Source organism: Melanerpes formicivorus, unplaced genomic scaffold (assembly GCF_026170545.1).
Source record: "Melanerpes formicivorus ecotype bairdi unplaced genomic scaffold, bMelFor1.0.p_v2 SCAF_28, whole genome shotgun sequence".
Classification (NCBI taxonomy): Eukaryota; Metazoa; Chordata; class Aves; order Piciformes; family Picidae; genus Melanerpes; species Melanerpes formicivorus.
This window is the reverse complement of record NW_027142380.1, coordinates 1,286,408-1,303,199: the sequence shown is the minus strand read 5'-3', so window position 1 is coordinate 1,303,199 and position 16,792 is coordinate 1,286,408. Positions and strand designations below refer to the sequence as shown.

At 61.1% G+C, this 16,792-nt stretch overlaps 2 protein-coding genes across 3 annotated transcripts; both read right to left on the bottom strand.

Moving 5' to 3' along the window:
• Positions 1 to 49: 49 nt before the first annotated feature.
• On the bottom strand, positions 50 to 1,946 carry LOC137449076 (laminin subunit beta-1-like). The gene is made up of 4 exons (XM_068154179.1): positions 1,789 to 1,946; positions 728 to 904; positions 478 to 634; positions 50 to 309 (listed from the first exon to the last, which is right to left on the bottom strand). The coding sequence occupies exons 1-4, from the start codon at positions 1,873 to 1,875 to the stop codon at positions 176 to 178; spliced, it is 555 nt and encodes a 184-aa protein (XP_068010280.1). The 5' UTR covers positions 1,876 to 1,946; the 3' UTR covers positions 50 to 175.
• A 148-nt stretch (positions 1,947 to 2,094) lies between these two features.
• LOC137449075 (laminin subunit beta-1-like) lies at positions 2,095 to 14,881 on the bottom strand. 2 transcript variants are annotated; one of them, XM_068154177.1, is made up of 31 exons: positions 14,807 to 14,881; positions 13,234 to 13,283; positions 12,509 to 12,684; positions 12,288 to 12,411; positions 12,093 to 12,166; positions 11,798 to 11,986; positions 11,655 to 11,718; positions 11,373 to 11,578; positions 11,168 to 11,288; positions 10,575 to 10,763; positions 10,288 to 10,467; positions 9,749 to 9,861; positions 9,529 to 9,608; positions 9,139 to 9,295; positions 8,822 to 8,974; positions 8,561 to 8,719; positions 8,368 to 8,489; positions 7,971 to 8,091; positions 7,275 to 7,461; positions 6,711 to 6,854; positions 6,146 to 6,377; positions 5,698 to 5,861; positions 5,384 to 5,608; positions 4,806 to 5,020; positions 4,618 to 4,714; positions 3,750 to 4,128; positions 3,483 to 3,667; positions 3,174 to 3,403; positions 2,854 to 3,057; positions 2,320 to 2,502; positions 2,095 to 2,227 (listed from the first exon to the last, which is right to left on the bottom strand). In XM_068154177.1, the coding sequence occupies exons 2-31, from the start codon at positions 13,262 to 13,264 to the stop codon at positions 2,177 to 2,179; spliced, it is 4,755 nt and encodes a 1,584-aa protein (XP_068010278.1). In that variant the 5' UTR covers positions 13,265 to 13,283; positions 14,807 to 14,881; the 3' UTR covers positions 2,095 to 2,176. The 2 variants fall into 2 exon arrangements, with proteins under 2 accessions (XP_068010278.1, XP_068010279.1); XM_068154178.1 differs by lacking the exons at positions 2,095 to 2,227; positions 2,320 to 2,502; positions 2,854 to 3,057; ... (1 more) ...; positions 3,750 to 4,128; positions 4,618 to 4,714 and having other exon boundaries at positions 3,564 to 3,667.
• Between the last annotated feature and the right edge of the window lie 1,911 nt (positions 14,882 to 16,792).

Here is a 16,792-nt window from a genome sequence, read left to right as displayed (position 1 = left end):
AGGAGGGTAGGCAGGAGGGCAAGCAGGCAGGAAGCACAGACGCAGCAGCCACTGTTCAGGCCTTTATTTGCAGGTGCAGCTGTGGTACATGCACCCACTGAGGGGATGAGAACCCCAGGACTTGGGGGGCTGCAAGGAAGGAGCAGACACCAGCCTTCAGCCCTGCCACCAGTCCCTAGCACGTGGCATAAGCATTGGCCTTCTCCTGGATCTCCTCCAGCAGCCCCCAGACCCGCTGCTCCAACGCCTGCAGTCGCATTGCCTTTGCTGCCATTGTTCGCTCATTGGCCCCAAAGTGCTGCTCCAGCTCTGCAAGATGGGGTCACAGTCAGGTTGCAGACCCCTGCCATGTCACCATCCCCTGTTATCCTTGGGGCGCCAGGCAGGACTTGACCAGGGGAGATATACATGGGGAGGTGAGCGCTAAGCAGGGTCGGATTGGTACTGGATGACGCCTTCAACATGCACCCCGCTCACCTTCCAACTTCCTCTTGCTGCTGCTAGCCTTGTCCAAGAGGTCCTGGGCCTCTGCTGTCAGCCGTGTCACACGCTGCAGGGCCCCACCAGACACCCCATCCAGCCCACTCACCCGCGTCTTCAGCACCACGTAGCGCTGTGTCACCTCTGCTAGGTCCTGGTGGTACAAGAGTACAGCAGTGCTGAGTCTTCTGCCAGCACCTCATACCATTTTGGTGCTGTGTTGTAGCCAGGCAAGGCCAGGACTTACCTGAGTGAGTGTCCCAGAGGTGGCAGTGGCATGTTGCACCCTGTCTTTGGCTTGCTGGGCCACACGGCGAGTGTCCCGGCCCTGCTCCTCCAGGGTGGTGATACGCTGTGCCAGCTCCTGCAGCCGCCGCTGCACTCGTGACTCCTTCCCCTCCAGCGCCTTCAGCCTGCGTTCCGCCTGGGCAGGCATGGGCACTGGCTGCCGGTGGGCACGGCAATCACCATGCCCATGGTGCCAAACCCACCATTTTGGCAAGCCCATGGCACCCACTCTACACAGTCCATGTCCCCCTGGCACCGGCTTTGTTGCCCTTGCTGTGGCATCAGCCGTGCTCATCACAGCACCAACCCCATTACTCCCACTGCCCCCACAGCACTAACCTTATTACCCCTAGCATAGAATCAAAAAACTACTTAGGCTGGAAAAGACCTTTCATATCATCGAGTCCAACCATCAACCCAACACTGCCAAGTCCACCACTAAACCATGTAGGTCCCTTAACACTACACCTACACATATTTTAAATACCTCCAGGGATGGTGACTACCCTTAGCAGCCTATTACAGTACTTGACAAGCCTTTTGGTCAAGCAATTTTTCCTAACGTCCAAACAAAATCTTCCCTGGCACAGCTTGATGCCATTTCCTCTCGTCCTATTGCTTGTTTCTCGGGAGAAGAGACCAGACACCATCTCCCTACTACCTCCTTTCAGATAGTTAGCAATAAGGTCTCCTCTCAGCCTCCTTTTCTCCGGAATAAACAACCCGTTTCCTCAGCTGCTCCTCACACGAGTCGTGCTCTAGGCCCTTCATCAGTTTTGCTGCCCTGTCTTTCTCATAGTGAGAGGTCCAGAACTGTATGCAGTGTTTGAGGTGGAGCCTCAACAGTGCTGAGTACAGAGGTATAAGCACTTGCCTACTGCTGGACACAGGATTGCCAATAGAAAAATGCCCAAAGCACCCAGCTACCCAGATGAGCACCGTTCTCATTTCCCAGTCATGCCAGCAGCACTGGCTCCACTCTCCGAGCTCCAGTGTGCCAACAGCTCCAGTGCCACTCACCTCCTTGGCTCTGTTCTCAGCTGCCCGAATGGCATCTCTGGCACTCCGTAAGGCGTTCCCTGCCGCCGTTGCCTGTGCCTGTGCCATCTCCAGTGCCTGTTGTGTCCCGGCCAGCTCATCCCTCACACCTTCTGCTCGCTCCCTGCAGCAGCACGAGCAGCTTCAGCCCCTGAGCACCAGAGGATGGACCCCAACCTTCTGCCCATCCCAGCATTATCACCTGCCACTTGCCTGGCATCCTGCCCCTGTGCCAGCAGCCCCCTGGCTGCAGCCAGCCCCTGCGCCGTGCTTTTGAGCACTGCATCCACTCCCTCCAGTTGGCCAATGCTCTCCCTCATCTCCTGCAGCAGCTCCTGGATCCGTCCGGGGCTGCTGGGCAGGGAGATGTTCAGCACCTGCCGGGCCACCAGCTCAATGCTGCCTGGGTCAGCTCCCTCCTCTGCAGGGACACAGGAGCAAGGTGGGGTCAGGGTTCAGAGTGGGCACACTAAGCCCTGTCATGCCCATGTGCCTGTACCATGCCAATGCTACCTGCCAGGAAGGCTTTGATCCGTCGGATGAAGTCCCGAAGTTGAGTCGTTGCCTTCTCCACACGGCTGCGGGCAGCCTGCGAGTGCCCCAGTGCTTCCTCTGCCTGGCTCCGTGCCCCTCGTGCCAGCTCCTGCACCTCCTGTGTCTGGGGGGCATGAAGTGAGCTGGGGGCACAGGGCAGCCCTGGCAAGGGGTGTGGGAGGTGGGCAGGGGATACAAAGGAACACATAGGGGTAAGATGGAAGCATGCAAGGGAACATGAGGTGGTGTGCAATAGGGTACACAGAGGCATGAAAGGGGTGTGCAATGGGACATAAAAGGGTTGTGCAAGGGGGTGCAGCAGTTGCCAAAGGGAGCAGACAAGTGGCACAAGGAGCATAAGAGGGACATACAGCAGGGAATATACTTGGACCATGGAAAGGGCACAAGTGCAATGTGCAATGGGACATCACAGAGATATGAAAAGGGCATAAGTGGGACATGAAAGTGAATACAGAGTGACCTCAAAAAGTACTACGGAATCACCACCTCTACCTTCTGTGCCACAACACCAAGCTTCCCCAATGCCACTTCCAGCTGCTGCGAGGCATTACGGGCGTTGCCCAGGGCTCGAGCTGAGATGGGCAGTGCCCCTGTGCACCCTGTGCCACCACAGTGCCGTGCCCCAGCATCATTCCGGCACAGGGCTCCTCCGCAAGGTGCTTGCTCACAGCTCCAGTCCCCAGGTGCCCCACAAATCTGCAGCGATGCCAATGGGGTGAGAAGACAGCTCATCAGTACACAGGGGGAGAACCTATCTGCTGCTCGTGGCTCCCCCAGTGTGCCTATATGCCCCACACTGGTCCTGCTCTCACCTTCTCATTGATCCTGGCAACACTGAGTCCCATCACGTGTTTCTGCACCTCCCGCAAGGATTTCTGTTCCGCAGCCGTGCCACGCCGGAAGGCATTGCCCTGCTGGCGCAGCACCCGCTCAGCTGCCCGCCGTGTCGCCTGGGACCTGCTCAGCTCACCGGCTGTGCCACCGGCCACCGCCGCTGCCTGCCGCGAGCCCTCCGCTGATGTCAGGATGCCACGGTAAGACTCTGCAGGTGACAGTGTCACGTTGGCATTTGGCTGGGGTGGTTGCCACTGGGCTCCCAGATCTTCACTGAATGCTCTTACCACCGAATCCGGCTGCTGCTACAGTGCTGAGGAGGGTTTGGAGGTGGGAGGCAGTTCGGTTGAGATCTCCCAGCCTGCGGTTCAGCCCAGCTAGCCGCTCCAGATGCCTCACATCCACTTGTGCCAGCTGATCTAGATGTTGCTCCAGCTCTTGAAGCTGCTTCCAGAAGTCATCCAGTTCCATCCTTTGTGGGGGAAGAGGGGTCACAATCCTCTTTGGGTGACAAAAAGGAGTTCCCCCTCACCCCAGCCACTCTGCACACTTGCCTGGTGCCATCCAGCCTCACGGGTAGCCCATCAAGGAGGGGGCCTCCAGGGCTGACCTGCTCTCCCAGCAGCTGCTCCACATGCCCCAGGGCCTCCTCCAGTGCCCGCAGGCGGCGGGGGCTGAGCTGGGGTGCAGACCCTCCCTCCCTCAGTGTCTGCACCTGAGCCCCAAGACGCCGCAGCACATCCTGCATGCTGCCCAGGGCTGGGTCCCAGCGCCCAAAGCAGGGGTGGCAGGGAGAGCAGTGTGGGAAGGCCTCCTGGTAGCCACGCTGACAGCGGTCACAGCGCAGCCCCCCAAAGCCTGGCCGGCACCAGCATTGGCCACTGGCCTGATCACACTGTGGGCTCTCAGCACCCAGTGGCTCGCAGTCACAGGCTGTGGAGACAGGCAGCAGCATGTCCCAGCCTTCCTAGAAACTCCCCTGACCCTGGAGTGCCACCATATCCCACTGTGTCTTCAGTGCGCCACCACGTACCCAGGCTCTCCTATGTTCCCACAAACCCACTATGTACTCAGGGTCCTCTAAGTCCTTCATGTGGCTAGAGACCCACCATGGCCCCAACATCCCACTGTGTCTCCAAAGTCCCCCATGTCTTCAGGGTCCCACCATGTTCCCAGCATCCCACTACAAGTCCAAATTCTCTCTTGTCTGAAGGGACCCACTATGTCTCCATGATTTCATCGGGTTTTCAGGATCTCCTGAGTCCCCAGTGTCCCACTGTCTTCCCAGGGCCCCCACATTTAGAGTCTCCCACCATGTCAACAGGGCCCCCCATGTCTGTAGAATCCCACCTGTACCCAGGGCCCCACACTCCCCATGTTCCCAGAGCCTCTGTGTCCCCAGTCCCGAGGACATGGCCCCACCTCGGCACTCCTGTTCAGGGTCTCCCCAGTGATGCTCCAGGCACTGGGAGCAGACACGTCCCCCAAAGCCAGGCCGGCATTGGCACTGCCCTGACACCTGCAGCAAGAGTGGCTTGCTCAGCCAGGCAGGTGGCTCTCCAGGCACTGGGATGGCAGAGGAGTCATGCCAGCGTGTTGGGGAGACTCACCACATCGCAGGCAGGGTTCAGAGCACGGGTGGGGTGGCAGCCACAGGGCTCACAGCCCCCTGGTCCCCCAAGTCTCCAGAAGTGAGGTATGCAGCGGTCGCAGTTCTTGCCCACCACATTGGGCCGGCAGGCACAGGCACCTGTGCCACGGTCACAAGTGCAGGTGCCAGCAGTGCAGTGGGAAGCCAGGGTTCCTTGTGGGTCACAGCCACAGCCTGCAGGAGAGTGTGTGGCCACGTGGGGCTCAGATTATATACCCCATCCAGGTAATGCCTTCCTGGCAGTTGGCTCCCACATCCCAAATCCAGCCGGCCCTGAACCCATGCACAGCTACAAACCACCTGATCCCAACACCCCCACAGCCCCCAACCCTGATCCCTGTCCCCTGACAAATCCAGATCCCAGACACCCCAAAAATCAGTCCAACCCAACTCCTTCTTACAAACCCGATGCCCCATCCCACAATGCAGCCCCAAAGCCTCACTCCCACACCAAAACCTGGCATCACACCAAATCCCCCCACATCCCTCAACCCTTGCACAGCCACAGCCCCAGCACAGCCCTCCTGTCCCACTCACGCCGGCAGCTGCGTTGCAAGGCATTGCCATAATAGCCAGGCTGGCAGTGGGCACAGCGGGGCCCACTGGTGTGGTACAGGCAGCGCAGGCAGTGCCCCGTCTCGGGGTCACAGGCCCCTGGGTCGCTGGTGTCGATGTTATTGTTGCACTGGCAGGGCCGGCACACACCTCCCTCCATGGCTGGTGCCCCAAAGTAGCCAGGAGAGCAGCGGTCACAGCGGGGCCCTGCAAAGAGATGGAGGCTGTGGGTGCTGCTGTCCCACAGTCCTGCTGTTGAGAGGTCCTTACTGTGTGGTGCCCACTCTGCCCCTCACCAGCATATCCGGGTGCACAGAGGCAGACGATGTGGTGGGTCTCTTCATCGGCATGGCAGGCACTTCCATGGTAGTGCCGTGTGCCAGGGTAGCCAGGGCAGGGGCAGGGTCGGCACTGTTGCCCCGAGCCCAGCACTGGGTCCCCGTAGTAGCCATCCTGGCACCTGTGAGGATGACAGGTAAATGTCCTGGGGGTTCATCCCATCCATTATGTCTCACACCACCATCTCATCTTGTCCATGCCATGCCATGGCATGGTATTCAATCTCATTTTATCCATCCCATCACACCCCATTGTACTATCCCATCCAATCTCACTTCATCATATCCCATCCATCATATCCATCCCATCTTACCATAACCCATCCCACCATCTCACTGCATTCCACCTTATCACATCCAATCATGTTTCATGCCACACCACACTATCCCGTTCCTGACCACTCACCTCTCACAGTGTCGGCCAGTGGTGTGGTCACGGCAGTGCAGGCAGCTGCCTGTCTGGGGGTCGCACTCCTCGGCATGCCCATTGCACTGGCAGGGCCGACAGGCAGGGAAGCCCCAGTGGCCAGGCTGACACTGGTCACACTGTCGGCCCACAACACCAGGCTGGCACCGGCACTGCCCACTCACTGCATCACACAGCTGTGACATTGAGCCCTCTGGGGAGCAGGCACAGGCTGCCGGGTGGGATGGCTTGGGTCAGGCACATGGATGCAGGGACACAGTGACAAACAGACAGACAGGGGTCCAACACCCAGGGCATACCCAACCACAGGCTACAGCACAGGAGGGCTCATGTGGGTGCACAGGTGAGCAGAGAGATGGACAGACGGATGAAAAGTCATGGAAAGAGAGGGAACTGGAATCCATCCCACAGGCTGCAGGACAGTGAGGCCGAGATGGACGCATGCATTAATAGATGAGCAGACAGACAAGTGAACACAGCCAGTGAACACAGCTGGACTGACAGACAGGAGGGACAGGAATGCCTGGCAGATGCCACTACTTACGGCTGCAGCCCAGGGGCCCAAAGCCGTAGCTGCTTGGAGCACAGTGGTCACAGCGCCGGCCAAGCACATGGGGCTTGCAGTCGCACTGTCCTCCCTGCACCTGGCACTCGCTGCTGCGGGAGCCCTGCAGGTCACACTGGCAGGCTGCGGGCAGCAGGGTCAGCATGGGGCCAGGGCTGCCCTGCCCACACCCTGCCTGCACCGTGCCCCTACTCCCTTGGCTGACCCTGCCATGGGGCATGGCCGCATCTTGATCTGAAGCACTAGGTAACCCTGCCCACCCCTGCAATGGGTAAGATCTTGTCCTGACTCACTGCAGCAGCCCTGATCACATCCCGACCCGCTACACGGATATCCCCCTCCACCCCTGCCACGGGTGTGGCTTCATCCCAACCCATTGCCCATTACTCCTGCCCACCCTGCCATGGGTGTGGCTCCATCCCAACCCATTGCCCATTACTCCTGCCCACCCTGCCATGGTCATGGCCCCATCATGACCCACCCCATCGGGCATAGTTCTACCCTTGCCCACCATCCCAAACCCCATCAGGGTGCCATACTCACGCAGTGCCCTGCCATGCAGCAGGGCTGACACGCTGCAGACCAGGCGTGTGCAAGCCTGGGCCAGGGTGTGTGGAGGGGCCATGCGAAATGCCTCCAGGCACCGGTAACGCTCCAGCTCCTCCCGGCGTGCTGCTGCTTCTGCTTCATGGAAGCCTGGCAGCTCCAACACCTGTGGCAGGAGCACTAACTGCGCAGGGCAGTGAGAAAGGAAGAGGAAATGGGGCTGGAGAAGCACAGCAACCCCCAGCCATGGGATCTGGCCCCTGCTCCCAGGCCAGATCCACCTGCCATAGGGCAGCCCTGGTCCTGCTGAGGTCTGAAGTGCCCCAGCCTTATCAACATCCCTACCTCCACTGATACTCCCACCCAAAGTGACTTCCTTGCAAGTTTCCTTGTCCCTATCCCCACTGACATGCCTAAGGTCAGCCCCAACTCCATCAACATCCCCAGGCCCATCAACATCCCCATCCTCCTTCCCATCCCCATCAACACCCTCATCCCATCCCCATTCCTATCATACTCTTATTCCAACCTCCTTCATCATCCTGTCCCTATTCCCAACCCATCTTCTCATCCCTGCCCCATGTGCAGTCCAAACAGGGGTCACTTCCCACCCCAACCCATGGTCCCCCAACCCTGCATATTACCCCATCCTTGCTGAACCCCAGGCATGGGGTGGAGCAGGGCTCCCCTCACCGAGTCAATGAGGATGAAGGCACTGGGGTGGCGCTGGGTGACACCAGCTCGTTGAAGCCTCACTGTCACCATGTAGGGGGTGCTGGGCTCAAAGCAGAAGGGCCGTGACAGCAGCACGTATCTGTGCAGAGGCAGGTGTCCAGGCATGGGCACAACAGGCAATTAGGGACAGCTAGAGGACAGCAGCAGGACCCATCCCTTGTCCCTATTCCTATCTCTTGCCTTTGTGGTAAGACTATCCTCGTTTCCATCCCATCCCTCAGTTCCGGGAGTGTATCAGGGCTGTCCTCATCCCTGTCCAGTCTTGCTCTTTGTCTCGATACACACCCTCTCCATTCCCATCTTCATCCCCATCCAATCCCCATCCCACCCTCATCCCTTCCCATCCCCTTCCCACCTCTGACTGTGGGGCAGGATCTCACGGTACATCTGCTCAGAGGGCAGCAGGTTCCCGCAGCGAGGGCTGGTGGGCAGCACCTGGGAGCTGACACTGACCACAGCCTCCCAGTCCTCAGCTGACTGCAGCAACAGGGGAGGTGGTGTCAGTGCCATGCAGTACACACCGTGGCCATGGCCGTGGCTGTGCTCACCTCAGGCTCGTAGCGCAGCAGCAGCTCGTAGTCCATTGGGTAGGGCACGTTGTCCACGCGGAAGGTCAGGCCAGCCCCGTCCCGCACCCGGGCAAACCCTGAGCCCGTCCACGTCACCATGCGCCCAGTGCCGTCCCGCAACACCTCCTCCACATCCGGCTGGGCAGGGCACAGGCACAGCTAGGTCCTGGTTCACAAGGCTCTGCTCCCCATCCATCCCACACCGCAGCACTCTGCCATGCCCCACCCCCCAGGGCTCACCTTGGGGGGCTGCTGGCGGATGCGGCGTGAGGGAGCACGGGGCTGGGGGGCATGAAAGGGACTGCGCTGGTGCTGTGGGCGTCCCTTCTGTTCCCCTGGCTCCCCAGTGTCATACTCCAGGCAGTCCTGGGGCACCTCGGGACGTATGGCACCCTGCCAGGACGGGATCAGGGGAAGGGTGGCCATGCATGGGGACAGACACGCACAGAGCACAGTGACAGCCACATGCAGGACAAGGTGACCACCATGCATGGAACATGGTGACAGCCATGCACAAGCCCAGACTGAGAGCACAGGGACCCCAGCAGGAGACTTACCGGGAGCTGGGGGTTGCCATGGCTGTGGCCGGTGGCCTGCTCAGCCTCATAGGTGTAGTAGTCGAGGGGGGCACAGAAGAAGCCAGGTTGTACCTGGTCACACTGCCGTCCCATGAGGTGGGGACGACAGGAACAAGCCCCATCCTCCATGGAGCACCTGAGGGCAACCATCCTGTCAATCCATCTGCCCATCTGTCACTGTCCTCATCCATCTCTCCTTCCATCCCTCCATCTCTGGAGATAAGACCCTTCCATCCCTCCATCCCAACCCCCTCTAATCTCCCCAGCTTTGTCCTCATCCCTCCCTCATCCCATGGGTGACCCCCAGCCCTACCCCCAACTCCCGACCCCCCAACCCTGTGCCCTGGTGGGTGTTGTGCTGAGCCCCACCGGTTGTTGTAGGCTCCCCCGAAGTCGCAGGCACAGGGCCGACAGCCCCCCACATCATAGCTCAGGCCCCAGAACTCGGGCTGCAGTGAGAAGGGGGGGATGTGAGCAGGTGTGGGGGCAGACTGGCCCTGGGGGTTGCTGTGAGGCTGGGGAGTCAGGGCTGTGGAGCATGGTGTGGGGTAGGCTATGGGCAGACTGTAGAGCAGGCTGGGAGACTCACCACGCACTGACTGCAGGAGCGCCCGGCCACAAAGCGTTTGCAGTAGCAGTCCCCGCTGATGGGGTCACAGGGGGAGCTGCCTGCCACTGTGCCCCGTGGGTCACACCTACATGCTGCCTCCACACATGCACAAACCCCCATATGTGAGGGGCTGCCACATGGCAGGCAGCCCACAGTCTTCTTGGCTCTCCCTACCCATCCCCTGTCCCCTCCATCATTTCTCTGGCCCTATTCCTCCATCCATATCCCACCATCTCCATTCCACATCCCTCCATATTCATGCCACCATCCCCCATCCCTCCAGCCCACATCTTTCTATAGAATCATAGAATTGTTTAGGTTGCAAAAGATTATTAGGATCTTTAAGTCCAACCATTAAGCACAGCTAGGTCCATTATGTTGTATCTACTCCATCCTCATTCATCCATCCCATCCCATCCCATCCCATCCCATCCCATCCCATCCCATCCCATCCCATCCCTGAGTCCCCATCCCACCACTCCACATCCTCCCATGCCCATCCCTGGGTCTGAGCTCACGCTGACAGCCCTGTGGGTCGCTGTGGCTGAGGCCGTAAGCGCCATGCCGGCAGCGGTCACAGCGGGGACCGGCCACATTCTCCTTGCAGCGGCACTGCCCTGCAATCATGCCCAGTGCCACATCTGTGTGCCCATCACAGGCACCTCCATCCAGTGAACCAGCCGGATCACAGTCGCAGGCTGCAGAGAGAGAGGGAGACCATGAGGAGCTGCAGGTGGCACCAGCAACCAAAGGGCCAGGGCTGGTGACGCTGGGAGCTGCAGGGCTGGGGTCTCATGGCACTCACGGGCACAGGCAGTTGGGGCACGGATGTCGGAGCGGGGGTGCCGGTAGTAGAAGGGCTTGCACAGGTGGCAGCGGCGGCCCATGGTGTTGTGCTGGCAGTCATCACACACAGCCCCGCTGGTATTCCCCGTAGCCAGAAAGACAGCCATGTCGAAGTGGCACTGCTGAGAATGCTCATTGCAGTCACAGCCTATGGGGACAGCACTGTGACACAGCATGCAGCACCCCAGTCCTGTCAGGCAGCACCCCCAGGGCCAAATCCCAGCCTGCAGGACTCCCCCATCCCCAACTCCTCAAGCCTTATCCTGCAGAAACTGCAGCCCCACACCCCAGCAGGATGCACCACAATGCCCCCCACATTTCAGCCGGCAGCACCCTAACCGCCCCCCAAGCCACATCCATGCATGCAGCATCCCCAGCCTCAAAGAACAGCACATGGCACATGGGACCCTCAGACCCCTGCCCCAAGCCACAGCCCCTGGGACGCTGAACCCTTCACATAAAACATGCAGGACCACCATTCCCCCAACCCATTGTGGGGGGTCCCAAGCCCCTAGGCACAGCACGGCACTGGTGCCAGCTCAGGCCACTGACGGCGGCAGGCGTTGGCGTTGGAGCCCTCGGCCGGACGCCAGGGCAGGTCATGATAGAAGTCCTGGCAGCGCTCGCAGTTCAGTCCCTCTGTGTGATGCTCACAGACGCAGCGCCCATGGATCTGGTGGGGGAGCACCCATCTCAGCATGGCTGCCACCAGGTCCCATGGGGTACCATGCTGTACTGGTGGCTGCGTGCAACTCACCATGCCAGGGATGGAGGATGTTGGGGCGCCAGGTGCTGGGGCACAGTGGGCAGCATGGCCATGGCAGAAGCAGCTCCCACGTAGCACCAGCTCATCCACAGCATAGTAGTATTTGTGCAGCACCTCCTGCCGTGTGTCCAGCAGGTTGTCCCCCAGCGTATGCAGCTTGGTGAGGTTCACCCGCAGGTTGGTGACACGCAGCAGGTCTGAGGTAGGAAGGCATCATCAACACCCACCCTGCCACCCACTGGCACCACAGCCACAGCACCCCTGGCCACACACCCTGGATTTCCGGGCTGTAGGGATCTGCCACTGGGATGGAGGGGTCCAGCACCTTGAAGATCACCTGGGTGGGAAAAGGGATGGGTGATCCCAAACTCCCTGTCCTCCTGGCCCCAGCTGTGCCCTGCCCCAGCTGCACGCACCTCCCCATGGCTGGAGGGCTCGATCTCAGAGTACCGCTGGTCACACAGCACCTCATCCACCAGCCCCAAGGGCTGGATGGGGACGTAGGGGAAGAGCTTGGAGCAGTTGTAGGCAAAGTAGCGGTAGACCTTCCAGCTGCGCCCGAAGTCAGAGGAGCGCTCCACCAGCATGGCCGCAGGGCGGAAGGTCTGTGGGACACCCAGCTGGGATGGGGGCTGGCCCTGCAGCTCCTCTGGGCCCATCCCATGTCATCTCATCCCACTCCATCCCAGGCGCTCATGTGCTGGGACCCACCTTAAACTTCATGATAAGGTGAGTGAAGTGGAACTCGCCCTCCAGGTCCAGACGGATGCTGACATACTCAACACCTGAGGGGGACAGAGAGGTGATGGCTGAGGCCAGTGAAGACACCCCCCACCAGGATGCCCGAGCCACGCAGCCCCAAGGCACGTGCACTTGGGGACAACCCTGCTGCTGCTCCAGCCTCACCGTTCTCTGACTGCCACCAGGTCCGCTGGCCATGGGGGCCGGTTAGGTAGATGACGTTCTCGATGCGGTGGCTCTCAGGCAGGGATGGGTCCCGTGAATCACAGGTGAAGCATTTCTCTGAGTCCTGTGCAATACCACCAGGGACAGGCAGCTGGAGGCTGCAGCAGTGCCCAGCTTTGCTGGTGCTGTGCTGGAGCCATGCCAGGGCTGGATGGGCTCACCTGGAGGTGGCTGACGATGCAGTACTCCTGGGGCCCATCCATCCCGCAGGTGGAGGTGGCACTCAGGCGGGAGGCACGCCCCACCAGCAGGTTCCCAGTGGCTGGGTAGCAGCTGCCATGGGAGCAGCCATGGCTGAGGTTGGGCTCCAGCCAGCTCCCTGCCACTGGCACCCCTGCTGCAGAAAGCATGATGGCATGGTCTGGGAGCTGTGCCAGGGCCCTTGTATGCCCCCTGCATCTTCTATGCACCCTACATACCCGTCTGGCACCCACCCCACCCCCATCCATCCGTCCCATCCTGTCCCATCCCCATGACCTGACCCACTGATGCAGCACAAAGCTCTGTGACCCAGAAAGGTGCTGGCAGCAGCTCCAGGGCCTCGTGACCAGGGGGCAGGGATTTGGGCTGAGCAGGCAGTGGGGGTGAGCAGGGGGCTGAGCTGCCTATGCTCCTGGGGGGCCAGTCAGCCTCAGGGGGCCGAGTGGTGGCAGAGGGAGTCAGGAGCCAGGTCAGGCGCTTGTTAATCCCACAAAGGCTCAGCACAGTCCAGATTCCCCACTGGGATTTGTGGCAGTCAGGCCCTGGCTGCTGCCAGTCAGGGAGCATCATCATCACCACCATCTCCTCCGCCTGGGCAGGAGTGCCAGGGTCACCACAGTCCCTGGCACCACGGGTACACAGGGTGACCAGCCATGCACGGTTCCCCAACAAGGCCAGTGCCTACCCAGGAGGAGAGCGAATGCCAGGAGGTCCATGGGAAGCTGTGAGCTCTGCCTGGGGAGACACAAAGAGAGCAATGCAGCAGGGCATGGGGTACAGCATGGGGAGCAGAGTGGCCAGGGCTTAAGTGCCTCCCGGCTCTGGAACAGCTCTGCACTCCAGGGCCAGCACTGGGAAGCAGGGTTGGGTGGGATATGAGGGTCACAGAGTCCCTCATGGGGAGTCACCCAACATCAAACTTTGTGGCAATGCCCCAGATCGAGGCACACAGACATGCCCTACATCCCCCGACCCTGCAGGAGCTGTGCCGTGTACCCTCCTGCCCTGCACAGGGTAGATTCATCCCTATGAGTGCCACTGCTGTCCCTGGGGGGTCCTAGTGCCGGACCAGGGCCAGCCGGGAAGGGAAGCCAGGAATGTCGGGGCCGGCTGGGCAAGGTCGTCCCTGCCGCTGGCCAGGGTCCCGCTGTTAAATTTAAGTTGGAGCTGTCTTTTGTGCTTCTTTCGTCCCGGTACCGCCCGCTCGCAGCGTCGCTGGATCAAAGCCTGGCACCGTCGCTGCCCAAACACATCTTTCCTGTCCCCAGGCAGGAGCCAGCCCCAGGCAGGGGGGATCGGGCCGGCAGAGGACCCGACCCCGGCCCCGCTCGAAGCCGTGCCAAGGCGGATAGCAAAGCGCTGCGGGGCCGCGTGCTGGCACCGGGGTCCCCGAGCCCCACGAGACCCCGGTACCTGGCGTCCTGCGGCGTCCGGCGGGGCCAAGGCCAAGGGCGACGCGGGACCTGCTGCCGCCCGGGCTGGGCTTGCAGAAATGAGTCGGGGCGAGGGCGGCAATGGGATGGCGGCGGCTGGCGGCCCCCCTTCCCCGTGAACGATTCTTATTCAAATGTGCTGCCCGCTGAAAGGGACGGCGGTCTCCAGGCTACGGGAATGTCACTGCCGATTCCTTCTGCCTGGAGGCCCCCACCGCCCGCCCGCGGAGGCCAGCCCGGCCAGGCGTCGGCAGCCCGGGCACGCCCCGGCCCCTGTGCGGCACGGCGGGCCCCGCCGGCGAACAAAAGGGCACCTCGTGGGCCGGCAAGCCAGCGGCGCCGCGTCCCCCGGGCTCCCGGCACGGCGCGGCAGGAACGCGCCCGCCGCCGCTTGCAGACAGGCACACGGGGCGGCCCGGCGGGACGGGTGCCCGATGTGCTGGGAACGGGCCAGCGCGGCGGCGCTGGGTGCCGCGGCACCGGGGTTTGCCCCACCTGGGGATGCCCTGTGGTGGAGGCACCGGTGTGTCTCGACTGCAGGGTGGAGCCGTGCCGGGCCTCTGCCCCACCACGACGTCCCTCCCGACGGACCTGGCCCTTCCCACCGTCACGGCTCCTCGAGCAAAGTCCGGTACTTGCCAGCCCTGGGAAGTGCCCTGTGGGTGCGGGGGGGAGCCCGGCCCATCTCTCCCGAGGAATGCCGTGGCCCGTTCCTTGTGTGCCACCTCGTGCAGGCTCCCAGCACCCAGCCTGTGTCCCGGGGCTGTACCGTGTGCCAAACGCTGTGCTGTACCCTGGGGCTCTCTGCCACACATTGGCTCCTACCTGTGCCCGTGGGGTCTGGGGCACCGGGCAGGTGCCTGATGACCGGAGTGGGCTGCAGAGTTGGCCAGCTTGGCCCTGCTGGGCTCAGGCTGGGCCCTGCTGCTGTTCCTGGAAGAAGGTAGACGGCGCCTGTCTCCTCCTCCAGTAGCTGTGCCAGGCGAGGGGAGGGACCTGCCCGCACCCAGCTTTAGCCAAGGTGAGGCAGAGGCTAGGTACACAGTGGCAGTAGCCTACATGGTAGTACCCTGTGCCCAGCCTGGCCAGGAGCTGGCACAGCATCATCACAGGGCTGTTGTGCCCAGTTGTGCAGCATGTGGGGCCAGAGACAGGCAGCCCAGACAAGACTCACCCAGCATGGCACGAGCTTCTCTGTGCCTTTTCACAGCACGTCTCCAGCAGCAGTGCCAGGAGCCTTAGGGCAGCACAGCAGGCAGCCACACTCCTTCTGCACCTTTGCTGGATAGATCTTGCTCCCCACACCATTCTGGTACCATGCACACCACATTACCCCGAGCCAGGACCCCACTCACCTTGTTCAGGTCAGCACTACCTGGGATCCTTTGGACTGGCAGCCAGCAGCCCCAGTGTCCTGTGAGAAGCAAAGCCCTGCACCGGGGCCAAGCTCAAGCAGAGTCCTCGCTGTCACACAGCCATGGTGCCTTTTATTAGTCAAGGCTGAAGGAAGGAAGAGGAGCCATGTGCTCTCCACACCAAGGCCATGCTCTGGCCGCCTGCCGATGAGCAAGGTCATAGGCAAAACAGCAGCTCCCTGGGCTGCTGCCCATCGGGGTGCCAAACCCTGTGCCCCCAGAGAGACCCCAACAGCTCAGGCTGGTGCTACACACCTCAGCAGGACAAAGGATGATGTAGACAGTCTTGCTAGCTCCCCATGGCTGTGCTCTCAGCAGGGGCTGGAAAGCTTGGAGGAAGTGAAGGCTGTGTCTGGAAAGGCTCTGGCAGTGCAGAGTGGTAGCTGGGAACCACCACCTCCTCGGGTAGAACTAGCAGGAGATTAGCTGATAAAGAGCCATTACCACTGGCCAGCCTGTCTGTGTCGCAGGGATCTTGCCAAGCAAACCTTATCTGCTCCGAGAAGATACAAAGTGGCCTGACAAAGGCAACTGTAACAGAATCTCTGGCCTCGGAAAGCAAAGTAAACGCAGGAGGGAAGGACCCGAGGGGCAAGTGAGGTGTCTCAGCCCAGTATCAAGCATCTCCCAACTGTCCTGAACACTACTGACTTCCCACCCAGAGTTGCAATCCCCACAGCTGCCCCACAGCTGAACATGTTGGGGTAGCCTGTGTCTGCCTGAGATCACAAGTCTGGGGGCAGTGGTGCTGTCTGGATATGTGCCAGTAGCTCTGCTGCAGCCCTCTGTTAAAACTGCTGAGCATCCCCTGCTTCCTCGGGTACCCATGGCCTCAGCTCCACCAGCACCTTTCAGCAGTGGTCAGAGCACTTTGGTCACAGACCAAATGGCTTGGAGGGATGGCAGCAGGAACCAGCAGTGCTCCTCAATTTGGGACACGTAGAAGAGGATCCCCCTGCCAAGACTCAGCAGAGCCCTTGGCCTCCTGGGGCAGCCTCTTATGCCTGGCTATCCCTGCTTGGACTGACTTCAGTGGGCTCAGTAGGCAGCCAACACTTCCCTGAACATCCTCAGTAAGCAGGAGAATCACTTAACCACTTCCCTCCCAGAGGAATGAGCTCCAGCACTGGAGCTGCTGCCCGCTCAGGGGTCACGGTCCCAGTGCCATTAGTGCCGGGTCAGCGCAGCAGCCCCGCAGCACACACCAGAACTGCAGCACACACAGGCTAACAATGGCACTTCTGTGGAATTGGCCAGGCAGAGGGTCCTGGCTGCAGAGCAGGCAGAGGAGCCAGAGGATGGGCAGGCAGGCAGGAGCTGGCAGAGTGCCTGCCAGCACAGCGCCGGCCCGGCGCGTTTCTGGGAGCTAACCTGGAATGCAGATTTACGCCAGTTC